Genomic DNA, 15,772 nt, shown 5'->3' with positions numbered 1-15,772 from the left:
CTACTATGTATTAGGAGTTGAAGTAAAATTCAGTTACAGGTGGTAGATACTCTCATTTCTCATCAATGACATTTTTTTATTTTCAACATTTCATTTTGAAAGGCATCTTTGACTTTTAAATGAAATTTTCTTTGAAAAATGTGGTCTTCAGACCATAATTTTGTTTTCCCTGAAACCTTGACAAATCAGAAATAGATTTTGGTAGGAAAGTATTCTTCGGTCTTCTAAAAGGATTTGCAATTATTGAAAGTTATTACAAGTTGTGTTCAACTCTTATCTCCACTGTTTCCTAGCTGTGGGACCTCTGGTCATTTATTAATATCTCTGAGCTTAAGTTTTGTCATCTGCAAATTGTACTTTGCTCATAGATGGTTGTGAGGGTTAAGTCAGATCACATACACAAAGCTCTTTAGTACAGCACCGGGCATATGATCCACTCTTGATCATGGAAAGCTACTCATATGGGGAACTGAACTGTAAAAAAAAATGAAGAGAAAAAAATAACAAAAGCAAAAATTTGATTTAGTCAGTGTTTCTGACATATTGTGTCCATAAAATGTCTTAGCTAAACAATTAGAAATTTCAGGGACATTACACCATCCCTTATTTAGCAAGACTTTGGCCACAGAACATTGGCTCAAGTTTACATTTCTGGGCTAGATCATTGGATACAATAAAACAAAATCTGATTTTTTTCCTTTTGGAATCTAGAGAAAGCTTCAGGTGGATGGTGAAACAATATGATGCCTCATACACTCAAGGGAGAGTTTCTGAACCCCTCATTTCTGTGGACAAATGGCTCACTGCTACTTCTGCTTGGCTTTCTGCTGTCAGAGCAGGTTGGATGTGAGCTAGCCTAATTGCTACAATTAGCAAAATTAAATGGCTCATTGTGTTTTTGTGTGATTCTACCCACATTCCACAGAGTTTTACTTTTGAATGAGTAATTATGCTGTTGAGGCTGTTGACACAGGTCCATATTGAGACTTCCCACATGCCCATTCTTAGGTGGCATCTGGACATTTTTAGGTGGCACCCTGTCCATAGAGAGTCTGCTGTGGACAATGCAGTTGGCCTGAGTGAGGAGAGGAAATGCAGCTGACTGTATCATTTCACAGCCTGATACAGGTAAGGGCCAGATATTTGAAAATGGGGGTGGGGGATAAGGGGTGTTATGAGTCACAGACTGGCTAAAGAAATAATTTTGATTGTTCTCAATGTGACATTGGATTGCTGAAGATAAACAAATAAGAGTTGATCTGCATCCATCACTGAAATTATAGGAACAACCACTTCAGTCCTGCTGTGTTTTCACCATGCTTGTCAACCATGCTCCAAACTCTATTTCTGAAAGGCAGTCTGAGCTATCTTTAAAAAGGCTCTAAGGAACTCTCCTCAGAAACATAAAAATGCAGGCATCTCATCCAAGCTTTGTATAGAAACAGCAATGGCTAATGGCAAAGATGTGTGAGTATGCAAGGGAGCACACATTTAGTCTGGAAAGTGGCTCATTAGAAAAATATCTCTGAATTCTTGTCTAACTTGTGTTAGAGCTTCTTTGTACTCAATGGCATTTGGTACATTTAAAGGCAAATGTGTAACCTTACATAACCCTGGTAAGGGCACCAGAGGCTTTCTTTGCTCAATTCAATCAGTTCAGAGAAAGAACTTTGAAATGACTCAAAACTATTCTTTTCAGCTGCTTAAAACATCAGATCCTTAAGAAGTGATAAAGCTCATTCAAGCTAAAAGTGCTAGATTGTGTCTAGGTATTTCCATCTGAAGTTCACAGGTGTGTTGCCGTCTTGTAGACAGGCACTATATGCTTGGGCTGATGTTGAAAAATGAAGAGGGAAAACTTTTTGTCTAAAAGTTCATGTGTTAGTAACATAACAATTTATATGCATAAAAGGAGAGCATATACTTCACCCTTTTCGTCTGTTACTTTATGGTGTGCATGTGTGTGATACACGACATATACACAGATATATGATTATTTTTTAAAAACCATCAAGATTTCAATTTTTCCCATTCACTTTTGAATGCTCAGTACTATCACTTCATTCATTCATAGATCAAAATAAATTGGGCATTTAGAAATTAAGCATAAATACTTCACTCTACTTTTATCTCCAGATTACCTTTACATTTTATATTTCCCTAATACTTGAACTGCATATTCTTTTCATGTCGGTAAAAATTTATATTTGTTGAGTTCACAGCATTATTATAAATGAATAATAACTCAGTGTCTGCAAAGTCAACATTACTGAACTAGAAAATATATAGTTAAGTGGGACAATGTAAATGTGTGAAGAGAATTTAAAGGACATAGTCATTTGGGGGGACCAAACTTTGACTTATATAAAAATTATTTTTTTCCTTCCACACAAATGCTTGAAATCTGTGTGGTTAAGATATACATGTGCTTTAATCTTAAATATGGTTTCATTTAGAAATGCTAATTTGAAAGTGAAAGTAATTTATAATATTTTCTTTTAGAAAATTTCATGGTCTCATGCAAAAAGTAAGTTAAGATTAAAGAAATCTAGTAAACTCATACACAGGAAGCTGGAACTCACAACATTTCTAGTTTTTATGCAAACCATGGCTTCTTCCTTTTAGATTCCCAGTTCCTCCCTGTGGAGGGTTTAATGGCAGATTGAAAATGAAATCTTAGGAAGAACTAAAATATAAATACAAATATCAAACTTTGTTCCTTTATACATTGACAATGTCTCTTTAAATCCTAATACTTTAAACTCTCTGTTATCTGTGTATCTAGAAACTATTGGGTTGTCATCACTACACAGCCAGATGGCAGTGCTTTCTAAGTCATGGAAGTAAGAGTAAATTATGGTTAACCATGGAAGTAAGTTTTTTTTTGTTCTTATAATCATGAGAAAGCTTGTGATTCATTATATACAGTAGATGTCATTTCCTTAACAAGAATTTTGACTGAAACATAACCTTCAAGTATGTTGGATAACAGAGTATTTATAGTATTTGGGAAATCATTGAAAAATTCAAACTTCTTACACCCTCCTGACTGTATTCTCACCTCCAAGACAAAGCGCAGCACATAGTTTTTATTATTCACATAGCACTTATTTTGACTCTTAACATGCTCAATGAGGGATGAAGTTGAGAAATGATTTAGGACTTACATGTTTGAAGAGTGATGGGGTCAGTAGCATTTGTGTTGATTGACACTATTATACTTTTATTGGCTATTTGCTCATGAAATCAAAGGTACAGTTCAACTGAGCAATTCAATTTCCAAAGATCATCAATTAAAAGTTATCTCAGAAATAATAAAGCTAGTAACTCATGGTTTTGTACAAAAGTGAAGAATTTGCCAATATAATCATTTTTTCCTTCTATAATGGGGGTAGAATGTTTTCATCAATTGCTGACAAGAGGAGTATCTTCCTGGGCCTTTACTGGTGACTAGGTAATCTTTTCACATCCGAACAAAAGATTATTGTTTTTTACTGAAAATATCTTGCTTGGAGGATCAAATCATGGCATAATTGGAAAGTATATTTACAGATAAAAATTGTCTATTTTTTAAACATCACTTTGGGGCTTTGTACCAAAAGAAGTCCTAGGTTGAGTGCTCTGTCATTTCCTGTGGATGTCATCATGGGGACAGCAGTCTCTGTGTGACACACCCATTAGAAGTGGTGGCTCTAGAACTTGACTATTTTAAGTTAAATGGACAGTCCCAACAACTGGATAATTAAGTTAAACTGACTTTTTCCCTTTTTTTTAGAGACTTGACTAATATTTAATGTATCAGTTGGGTTAATATAAAACCAGGGAAGAAAATTTAAGACATCTTCCACTGTAGTCAGGTTTGTCATAATGGATAGATGAAAGTAATCATTTACATCTTTGACTTCCTGGGAAACAATGGCCAGTCTTGACAAGCCCTTTCTAATTAAGCTGATTCTTTCATCACTTGATATTCTGATAGCACCCCTGGCCAGGTTCCTGGGGGCACCGACATGGCAAAGTAGGGTGATCTTGCAAGAGACAAGTGTTCTCAATCTGCAGAGGCTGGCTGATAGAATTTGTGGACCAGTTTCTGACACCCCACGTAATTATGATGCTTAAAGTATTTTAAATGATTCCAGGTCTATAAAAAAAGTGATGATGCCTATATGTATACCCTATATTTTTTATTACAAAAATATTGAGATAATCCATGAGTTATTCCACTCTGCACCAACTATAAAAAATACTATCAAAGTTTGACCGGCACTTTTAATGCAACAAAAAGCACCATGACCGAGGACACTGGAAACAGAAAGTGGGGAACATTTACTTGCTGCGCGGAGGTATTTAAAACCAGAAGCTTGTTGTACGAGTACAACTTTACAAATGACTCAAATACAGATCTTAGTTGGATCTAGTAATAAGCCCTCAATCAGTCCAGAAGGGTTTTCTCATAGCATATTCACTGTATTTGTCTGCTCATACTTACTAAACAGTGTCCCAAAGCCTCTAAAAGATACATCACTTTGACCTTGAATTGGTGGTGGTGGGGGAGTCTGTACACAGTGGAGAACTTGATTGTTCATTCTAGCTTCTGCTTCGTGGGGCTCATGCCACTCATTCTCAGTTATCCATGTCAGTTCCATGATTGGATGGTGTTTGGCACTAGAAAGATAGGCATGGCGTGTTCTGGAATTGAGCCTACCGGTGATCACACAGAGCCACGCATTCTGTGACCTGAAACATCCAGTTACAGCCTGGTCTTCTCCCGCTGATCTGTTCTTATATTCCCATGTGAGCTGCACTGGCCGAGAAATCAGACACTCATTTTGCCTTTTTTCCCACTTCCTCTTCCTGTATTTACTAAATTTTTTGCAGTTCAATACTGAATCATGATTACCATTTAATTTACATCTCTAAGTTATTGAGCTCATTGGTCTTGCCAAAAGCCATACATGTGCTGCATAGGATTTCTGTCATAAAAGATGTTCTCAACTGAAATTTTAAAACAAAAAAAACAATCCTGAAATGTGTTGAAAATGAACCATGCCATCACTTCTAATACACATGTAAACACACGAGTTTGCTGTCCACTGGACAGGCTTTTCACACATGGTATTGTTTTCCAAATGAGAATGGTTTAGGAATTCTTATCTAAGCAGTACTACTTTTTTCCTGGAGTCTTGAGGGATATATTCTCTCTCTCTTTGTTTGTATATTCCTGTGAGAATCAGAGCTTTGCATCAAGAACATTCACCTAAGCTATTTTGACAGAGGACTGGTGTGTGTGTGTGTGTGTGTGTGTGTGTGTGTGTGTTAGTGTATGCATATGTGTGTGCATGTGTGTATGCGTGTATAACTAAGGATATTCTTATGCAAACATCAGTTAATTTCATCAAAACACCCTACTGTTAAGAGGCAACATTTTCCATAATCATAGGACCCTCTGGTGGATGCGCTGAAAGACAGTGCAGAAGTTGGTAGCAACAAGGAGTCCCTACTAAGCTGGCATATTCCCTCCAGGTGGAGGAGACTGTAGGGCTGCTGTTTTGAAAGAAGACCAGCAGGGGGCAGTCCGCTGGTGGAGGGTCAGACAATAATCACTAGGATGGTCAGCCTATGAGCCTGACAGCTCATCTCCCTACACTAGAATAGAGTTTCATCATTGCCACAGCCCTGCCATCGCCCCTTTATCTGGCGGTTGTGGCTTTTCCAAGTCTTTTTGTTTTACAAAGTGGTTTCATACTCCAACCGCTCTTGAGTAAGAGCATCATCTTTGTACTGCAGCCTTGGAGGAGACGGGGAACATTCAAAGGCTAAAATGGCCTTTCGGAGGCTTCGGTCCAAAACATGTCTCTCCCATGCTGGGTACCTATTCCTAAACAGGTCAATTTTAATGACAGATTCTTCAATCCGTGGTGGGCGAGATGATGGGGTGGATGGAGCTGTGGGTCTCACCTGAAAGACAGGCACACACCCATCCCGCTCTGCAAATTTCTGGTCGCGGTCACTGACAACACTGCGGTTGTTGGAGATGGACCGCAGAGTACTTGTGGCCACTTCTGGAGGCAGAGTGAAGGCAGTGACTGGGTCCTCACAAGCACAACTTGGTGACTGCCCGAATCTGGGTCCATTGGGATGAAAGAAGGCATAATACATTAGCATAAAAACAACACCAGTTAAAAAGCTGCTGAACACCACACACAGCGCTGGGATGGCAAATGCATCTGCAATCTGGGGAGCCTTGTAGAGGTACCAGAGGGCACTCAAGGCTGTATTTTCCAAAAGGATCACAAAATAGTAAATGAAGAGCCTGCAGCGTGTCCTGCCTTCCTTGACGTTGAACCAGCTGAAGATGTAAATGATCCCCACCACCATGTCGAACACGATCTCCTCCCATTTGGTGATACAGAATTCTGTCTCACAGTGAACAATCCAGAAGGTCATGATGCACCAGTGAAGGACGATGAAGATCCCAAAGTACAGCTGGAAAACCGAGGCAAAAAGGGCAAAGGTGATGACCCTGGCAGCAATAGTGAAGAAGTGCCAGCAGAACTGGATGACAACAGCCATGTAGCTGATGGGCTTCTTGTCATCTCGAGAGTCCCGGAGGGCCTTCTGGTACGAGGCCAAGGCCCAAGCCAAAGACACAAGGGAAGCTGCTGCTGTGAAACCTACAAAGGCAAACAGGAAGACATTCTGTCAAAAGTGACATGCGGTGTGTCTTCAAGAAATATAATCATGTGGCCTGGGGGCTTGAGACAGGCTAGCTTTCATCTCAGCAAAACTCATAATTTCTTTGCATTTTAGCTCCACTTAGGTGGAGCTACTAGTATCTGTCCTTTATGAAGCGCAACCATATGGAGCTAAAGGAAATGCTATTCAATGCCATCATGGGGTGTGGGATCTGGAAATGGAGTGAGGTTTAACTTTCTGTGTATTTGGTATAAATAGGCTCAGGAGGTAGTCTTGTGTAGTGAGAATATAATTGTGGAGTGGAAGTTCTACATAATACCTGAATGACTTTGGACAATTGTTTAATCTGGTGTCCTTTACAAAGAGGGTAATCTCTAAGGCTCCCTGCCAGCTCTGAGAGTCTGTGATCAAAAGGCATGAATAATGCCAGGAAACTTGAGGGGCTAGCTGGTTTACCTTTCTGCTTCTAAACAAGAAAGTTGACTGCTTCCTAAAATAAGAAAAAGAATCCATAGAACCTCCTTTGTAGTGTTTCCTCTGATATCTGGTGTAGAGTCTGTCCTAACATAATCTGACACTCTTCCCACAGCCTTACCCTTTTTTTTTTGAGAAAACAAAAATGTGTGCTCATTCTCATCTCTTATTCACTTATAAATTAAAGATTGTACATAAATCACTTCTCAACCACTTATTATTGACCAGCCCATTTGGTTAGTATTCCTCCTTAAAAGTATGTTCCCAAAATTTTAAAATCATTTGTATTTCTTCCTTTCACTCTTGCTCCATTTACCTAATTTAAAACATTGTCTCTATGGTCCAGACGTCCACAGGGCTCACTAAAAACACACTGGCCTCTTTCAGGAGAGCACTTGTTTGGGGAATTCCAATTTGTCACTTAAATGTTATAGTAATTTGCATTTGCAGCATCCACTTAATGAGTTATACCAAAACTTACCTATACTACGAATGGTTTTTTGTGTTCTAAAGTCCTGCTAGTTTTTCTTCAGCAGACTCTGTTACTGATCATAACCAGGCCAATTTATAGTCTTTTTCCCTCTACAGAAATAATAGAAGGGGGATTGCCAAGAACTTATAATAGAATTTATACTTTCCTTTTCATATTTTGTTAGAGAAAAACTGTTGTCTATGGTCCTTGAAAAATCAATTTAAAAATGACTCTTATTGGAAAGAGCCGCACTAACTGATAGAAAAAAACATTCAATCTCAATAATCACTTCTTACACATTCTCCTTGAGTAAGACGAACTCCAAAAAATAGTTATCAGTAAAGGAAATACTTTCCAACATCCACTTCTCATACCTATTCCTAATAAAGCCAGTAAAATGTTTACATATTGTGCTGGACCCTCAGTTCTTTTTTTTTCTGGTCAGCACAAAAAAGTCTTTATTGCCACAACTTTCAGGAAGTTGCCAATATTTTTAGGTCAGTTACAGACTAATACACAAAGGAGTTTACGTTACTGTAATTTCTATGGAAACACCTACATCAGTTAAAAAGCAAATTCACGAGTGAAGAGAGAGGGAAGGAGGAAATGCTTACAGAAGAAGAAAGAAGGTGAGAGGATGGGAAATAAAAGGTGATGGAATAATGACTGTATGAATGACACACTTATTACCAGTTTAGAATATAAGAACAAAAGTTGTGTCATTTTAATTTCAACACCTTTGTGTTGCATAGAAGGTGTCCATGACCTCGTTTCTTATCAATACCATTAGCTATGGTACGGATTGCTTCTTGAACAGATTGTGCTCTCCCCATGCATTTAAACTGTGCATGGAATGCTGCTTCTCCACCTGCCTGCATCCTTTAGGGAGGGGCTTAAGTACGGCGCTACCTTCAGGAAGATTATGGCATTGGCCGTCAGGCTTGAAAAAAACAACCAGCCAGTGGACTTCATTAGGACTGTAAAATCAGGGTACCAGATTGTTAATGTTATTAATGGCTCTTTGTCAAGCAGTGAAAAAGAATTAAAACAATTTTACATACACAGCACCATAAAATTATCTGTTGTCAGATTTAAAAGAACTGGAAATTAGCTTAGTTCAGATTCCCCTGTAATTTTCATACCTCTTATTAATTCAGCTTTTTTTCACACTCAAAGAACTTGTTCAGACACTATTCTGGCAGTAGAAACATGAAAATTTTCTATCAGCTTTGTTTTCTAAGTATCTTACAATTTAAGAAGGCTGAATCAAAGGCAAATTTCATGCCCATCATGACCATTTCCTTCATGAATTCTCTGCTTTTGCAACAATTATAATTTCCCTTCTTCATTTGATTAGAATTTTCTTTATAATCTCTTTAGCAATTAGTTTTTAAAAGACAAATATATGCCTACACAGAAAATATGGGGCCATTTCAGAGTTACTCCTCATTACAGATTTATACCTGCCATGAAATGATTAGTTATTTTGCTTTTTACACAGTAATATCAGCTCAAGTGTTTCAAATGCCAAGAAAGATTCCCTCAGCAAGGCACCACAGTATTATTGCAATAGAATTCTCTGGAACTTCTAATGAAAAGTGGCTTAGTGTTTAAACACAGAACTCTAAAAACTTTTTTATGTAACAATGTATATTTTATATTTTTATTTGAAAACAATTTGTATGTTGAAATCCTACCTCCTAAAGGTGATGATGGTATTAGTAGTAGCTGGATACTTTGGGAGGTGGTTATGTTATGAGGGTGGGGCCCTCACAAATGGGATTAGTGCCCTTATAAAAGAGGCTCCAAGAGATTCTTAGCCCCTTCACTACTTGAGGACACAGGGAGAAGTCTTGGCTATGAACAAGGAAACAGGTCCTCACTGGAATGTGACTATGCTGATGACTTAATCTTGGACTTGTAGCCTCCAGAAATGTGAGAAATAAATTTCTGTTGTTTATAAGCCACTCAGTCTGTTGTATTTTGTTATAGCTGCCTGGCAATGGCCCTTACCCTAAAAAAAAATCAATGTCTTTTTCCTATGAATAGGGATACTTTAGATAACCACAAAAATTTATCTTTAGTCAGTTTAACATTGATGCAATAGTTTTGTTTTTTTCTAATCCACCATCAATGTTTTAGTTTCATCTATTATCCTTAACCATATCTATTACAGGATTTTCTTTTCTGGTGCAGAATCAAGTCTAGAATCAGCAATTGTATTTATTGATTTAGTTTTATTAATAAAACTAAATTAATTTAGTTTTCTCTTATTAATTTAGTTTTCTTTAATCTGGAATATTTCCATGGACTTTCTTTGCCTTTTATGACATTGACATATTTGAAGAGAACAATACCTCAAAAAAAGAGTTCCCTGTTTTGGATTTGTCTGTTGTTTTGTCATGGTTAGATACAGGTTCTGCATTTCAAGTTGGAATATGTAAGTGACACTAAACAATACTTTCCTTCCCACATCATTAAAATTCTAAAATATAAAGATTCTTTTGGTAGTCCCAAGAAATATGTAATGTGTCAGTTTTTTCTTTCAAAAAAGATGAATAGCATATCATTCATGAAAACTTTACTCAAATCTACAAAAAGCAGCTATGGAGGATTCAATGGAATTATAGTATTTATTAAAATGTTTAAATAGATTATAAGACCTCAACTTGGTGCCATGATGTCATTTTATATATTGGAAACTGAGTCCTTAATGGTATATCAGTAATTATACAAATACTTTACTATATTTGCAACATGTAGTAGGTATGCTATTTGTGGAATTCATTTACTGATTAATATATTTATAAGACTATGATAGAATATAATGGATAGAGATGCTGTTTGGTATAAATTCAAGGAGAAGAAAATATAGTAGTAGGCAAAAAGTTCAATGCTCAGTTATAATTTCCTTATTGAGGAGAAGAAACATAGAAATTTATTCATCTGGTATAAAATTTATAAATAAGATGTTATAGTGTGTAAGTTTTAAATATTGATAAACTTAACTGAATGAAAATTATTTCAAGACAAATAATATTCAGAACAAAGAAACTGATTTAAAAATAATGGCAAAAATTTTCCTTCTAATATTTTGTAAAGTTATATTAAACCAAGGGTTCTCAAAATACTTTCCTTGAATTACCTCATTGAGAAGGTAAAAGAGAGAGAAATTCTGTTGTCAAATAATTATGTGAAATGCTATAAGTTTTCATCTTTGGAATTGAAAATCACTTCTAGCCAATTAAGATTTTGGAAATCCTACAGTTAAAGGAAATAAAGACAACTAGTTGGGAAAAAAGAACAAAACCTGAGTCTTACTTTGAAAGGTTAAGTGATTTAGCTTCCTTCCTATCCCTCACCCCCTTCCAAAGCTAACCCTCCAGCTTCCTGGAGGAAGGACCCTTCCTGTCAGTCAACTCTTCTCTGAATATTCCAGCTCTTCCTCTCCAAGAGCTTCTTCCTAATGCTTATGAATCTGTAACAAGCTTCCATTTCATCCCATAGAACACCCTTCACTAGGTTTATCTCTTTTCCTTTTTTCAGACTTGTCTGTTTTTTGTTTTTCTCCCATTTTTTGTTTCTTGCTTCCCCATTTTTATCTGCTTATCCTTGACATATTGGCACTGCTGGTGAGGCTGTCCCTGGTCCCCTTGCCATCTCAGCCTCTCTCTGAGGGATTCCCCGTAGTCCCATGCCTTAAACTCTTTCTTCCAACTTAGTAAACACCCATTCCTACCACCAAATGTGTCTCACTATTTACTTGAGACCTCACAAGCCTACAGTCTATGTGTGCTTGATGTACATGTGCTTCAATATTTGTAATCTAGCTCTAGATGACATTTGCTTCTTTTTGAAAGAAGACAATTCTTCTTCCCTCATGTTCCCTGTTGTTAGTGTAATACCTTTCTCAGAAAAAGAGGGAACATGAATTTCCAGATCAGCTGCCAGAGTTCTAAGGAGATGTTTTATGAGAGCTTACTCAAATATCATTTAGCAAAACCACTCGAACCCAAAGCTTGACAATGTGTGCCTTTTTGGTGCATTGCATCTGAAAAAGTCCAGGATAAACTGCTGTGGTATAAAAACCATTTTCAGCTGAAAGAGTTTGAGTTTCTGAAATTTCTTGTCTGTCTAAATGTAGAGCCTCCCCATCAAAAAACTTAATTGTTATAAACCCCCTCCCTCAGAGCCCCTCTAATCTTTTCTGTGAGAGAAGTTGGTACCACTTCTGAACATTGTCACAAGATGATCACATCTCCTATCTATTTTCCTAAAAGTCCTTTATATTTCCCAAAAATCATTTGTTTGTCCATAAATACCTTACTTTCCTAATTCTAAAAGTTATTTGTTCTCCTGGAAGCACTCCTTTTCACCTCCTATTAAGAGAGTATATAATCCCCTAATTCTAACTACCTCCTTGAGTCACATTTCTTTGTGAACTTCTCTGCCGTACATATATGATTGCATAGGCAATTTACATAATTATATGTAAATTTGTCCATGTTATTTGCATACCTTTAAGTACTAAACCTTAGAGTATACAGGAAAAGTTTTTCTTCCCAGAAAACTTCTGCCACCGAATTGAGTCCTGTTGTTCCAGGTGGTTTTGCTTTCTCACTGAACTACAGCACAAACAATTGATCTGATTTTGAATAAAACAACTCAATGACCACAGAGTCTTTATGACAGTTTATCCCTGGTAAGGGATATAACATCTTTGGAAATAGTATACAAAAAATTTTATTTAAAGATTTCGAAACTAGGAGGAGGTTACATTTAGCTTCTTATATCTATGCATTTGATTCATTATAAACACTGCTTAGTAACTCAGACTAGTTTTTCAGAGGAAGACTAAGATATTTGTCCATTTTAAATAAGGATTTTTCAGAATTAGGGTTACAAGTCTAATACTAGTTAATCAGCTAACTAGTATTTCAAAGGGAATGGACAAAAATTGATAGCACGAGTTCATGTGAACAGGAAAGTTTTGAGATTCTTTTCTCTTTTCTCTGTGCTTCTTTTGGATGTCTTTTCCCATTAGGGTATTTCTCTCCATGTCTTTTAGTTCCTTCCCTTTCTTTTCTCCTGTCTATTGGTCTCTCCTCTTCCCCTGCTTTGCCTCTACTCTACCATTCACTCTGTCTTTTCCCCTATTTACTACTCTCATTGAACATAAATGGATTATTTTTTAAAAATATTTGTATTAATGAAATAACATTTGGCATTGCCTGACTCTAACCTCATAACTGTTCGTAAAACTCAAACTCAAAATGAGGAAGGAAGTTACTTTAAATTTAAATGGCCCATTATGACTGACTACTCTTCTCCTTCCTCTGCTCTGAATTCTGTGGCTTTGCTCCAAATTCAGATTTTGCTTTCCAGGCTTCTCACAGCTGCCATTAAAAGGGCTCATCATCACTCACTTTTGTTTTTCATCACAAGTAACTTTTTTTCCTATAATCTTTCTCTAATTTGGATCCAAATGCAATCAATGAGATGCAGGGAATTCTTTATATTTTATTTAGGATCATAGAAAGCAGCTTAGAGTATTGTTGATGGGGCTATGGGAGAGGGTGGTGGGAAAAAGTCTATCATCTCAAATTAAACATTATTTCCTCTTGGAAATAATGGGTGAAGGGTTAATATGTTTCATTTTGTGCTTGTTTAGTTATTGTGTTTGTCACTACGTTGGACCTTTAGGTAAGAATAAGTAGTCGCTTTATTTACCTTTATATCCTCTAGTGCCTTGAATAGTACCTGGTAGAATTGGTACTTATAAAGAAAAAAAGGGAGGAAGGAAGGAAGTGTAACAGAGTACAGCAAGCCTCCCCCAATAGGAGGATTTGTAACAGGGTCCAGGACTTGGGTGTCCAAGAAAATATAGGATATCCCCCTCTCCACAAGGTGGGCTGCTATGAAGGATGGGATGGTTATTTTGCATATCAACGAGTCTAGCTAGGGAGATACCAGTGACTTTGACCCATTACTAACTGGGAGGTAACTCCCCCTGGTTATAGCACCTGCATGAGAGTTTGGAGATTGTTCTCTCCACACCATGGTGTAACAGGGTGCAGTGGGAAGGGGCAAATAGGGATTTGTAATGGGGTCCAGAACTCACTGTCCAGGAAATACTAGAAAAATATATATATATATATATAAGATGTCCTCACCCCCACAAGTCTGAGCTGGGGATGGGACACATGGAGCAGGGCCATTGAGAGTTATTTTGAATAGCAACAGTTTTGCAGATAACCTCTAGGATGGTCATTTAACATGTCTATAACCTTTAATTGGTTTCATAGATATGTTAAACAGCTGTGGCCATACTTTGAGCCAGAGTAATGGGAGTGACTTCAACCCATGATATAACTGGGAGGCAACTCCCCCTGGTTACAGTGCCTGTGTAAGAGCTTGGAGATGATTGGCTTCACACCACAGGGCCACACCTGCCAGGACTTATTATGGCAGCCCAGTAAAGCTGGAAAAATATGGAAATGCTGGCAGCTATGGCCAGTTGTGGGGGGAGTCAGAAATGGTGCAGCAGAGGAAGATTGGCGCTGGGATTTAAACCCAGGTGCACAGCCATTCGGCATCCTCTCAGGACCACATGGCTTGGGCAGAGAAGAACCAAGGATTTCTATTTCTTTTTTCTGAGATTTCTCCCCCCCCCGCACCCCAGACTGGGCAGAGAGGGAAGGAAGGACTGTGAGTTTGTGGGTATTCTAAAGGACTTTGGGATCTCAATGGAAACATTAAGTTATTACTCTTAAGTTTGTATAACTCTTTAAATAAATAACACTTTTTCCTTTTCACCAATCTCTGGCAGTGAGAGATGTCTTTCCCTGGCAGTGGGTAAGACAAACCTAGTTCAGGGTGGGGGACCCTGGGAGCAGAAAGAGGGGGGTCCATTCGGTAATAGTATATCATTCACCCCTTCCCCCGGGTCTGTTCTGTAACAATGGGCTCATGCTTGCCCAGACATACTATGGCAGTCAAGAAAGGCTGAAAATATGAAAGTGCTAGCAGGTGTAGCCGATTGTGGGAGGAGTTAGAAATGAGGTTACTGGAGGAAGATCTGTGCTGGGATTTAAACCTAGGCACTGACAGCCATGTGGGAGCTAACCATGTGGTTTTGGGAGCAGAGAGAGAGCTTCCTTGATTACTTGGCTTAGGAAGCAGGAAAGCAAGAGGTAGCAGCCATGCAAGGCTCACTCTTAGTGGTTTGAAAGAATGGAGAGAGATAATGCCAGACCATGTAGGAAGAAAAGGGGTGAAAGGACTCTAGCTGGTGGGCCATGAGAAGGTGCTATGTGGTTTTGGATTAAGAGCTGGAGATTGTGGCAACACAGCTGATAGTGCTGGGAATTGCAGGTGGCCTGCCCAGCTGAGCACAGATTACTGGGAGGAACCAAGAGTCTAGCTGAGCTATGGACTTCTATTTCTTTTCCTGAGATAAGGTACCCCTGACTGGCTTGTCTGGCCTGACTGGGCAAAGGGGGAAAGGAAGGACTGTGTGTGTTTGTGGGTGTTTTAAGGAACTTTGAGATTTTTAATGGCAGCATTCCTCTGGTCCTATATAACTTTTGAATAAATGGCACCATTACTCTGGTCCTATATAACTTTTGAGTAAATACTTCCTTTCCTTTTCCAAACTCTGACATTGAGAGCCACAGTTCCTAACACCTGGCAGTGGGCAAAGAACTCACAGAGACAGAAGGACCCCTGGGGGAGGGAGCTTGTTTTGGTGACAGTATCTTGGTCCCCCCACAGTTCCTTTCAGTAACAGAAGGAAGGATGGGTATTTTAAATACAGACTCAGAACCACAGAGAGAATGAGAAATTTTAAAAAATTGTACAATTCTTCACTGCTATCCTATTCTACTTCTTGGCAATTTCAGTCTGAACTGCAAGTGCTGAAACACTGTGAAATAAAATCTGTATTCTTTTTGTATTGTTTGTGGTCTGGGTGTAAATAAGAATTACTGGAAATACCCTGAGAATGCTTTATAGGATTTATAGGCTGCTTCCCTAGATGTATGAAGGGAAGATGTATTAAGGGAATTAAACCAAGTACTCTAATTCTTTGACTCTTCAGCAAACAAAATGAGCCCATCTCTTTCCTTCTCC

General features: G+C 38.0%; 1 protein-coding gene across 1 annotated transcript in view; it reads right to left on the bottom strand.

The window, feature by feature from the left end:
* Window positions 1-5,411: 5,411 nt before the first annotated feature.
* Window positions 5,412-15,772, bottom strand: part of XKR4 (XK related 4) — a 435,558-nt gene continuing 425,197 nt past the window's right edge. Inside the window, exon 3 of the mRNA XM_045861340.1 lies at window positions 5,412-6,674. Coding sequence (XP_045717296.1) covers window positions 5,728-6,674 — 947 coding nt within the window. The 3' untranslated portion in view covers window positions 5,412-5,727. The remainder of the gene's footprint in view (window positions 6,675-15,772) is intronic.

This window comes from Phyllostomus hastatus, unplaced genomic scaffold, assembly GCF_019186645.2.
Source record: "Phyllostomus hastatus isolate PE091 unplaced genomic scaffold, TTU_PhHast_1.1 phas_scaffold_21, whole genome shotgun sequence".
Lineage (NCBI taxonomy): Eukaryota > Metazoa > Chordata > Mammalia > Chiroptera > Phyllostomidae > Phyllostomus > Phyllostomus hastatus.
Note: the sequence above shows the minus strand (reverse complement) of the source record. Positions and strands in the feature narration are given on the sequence as shown.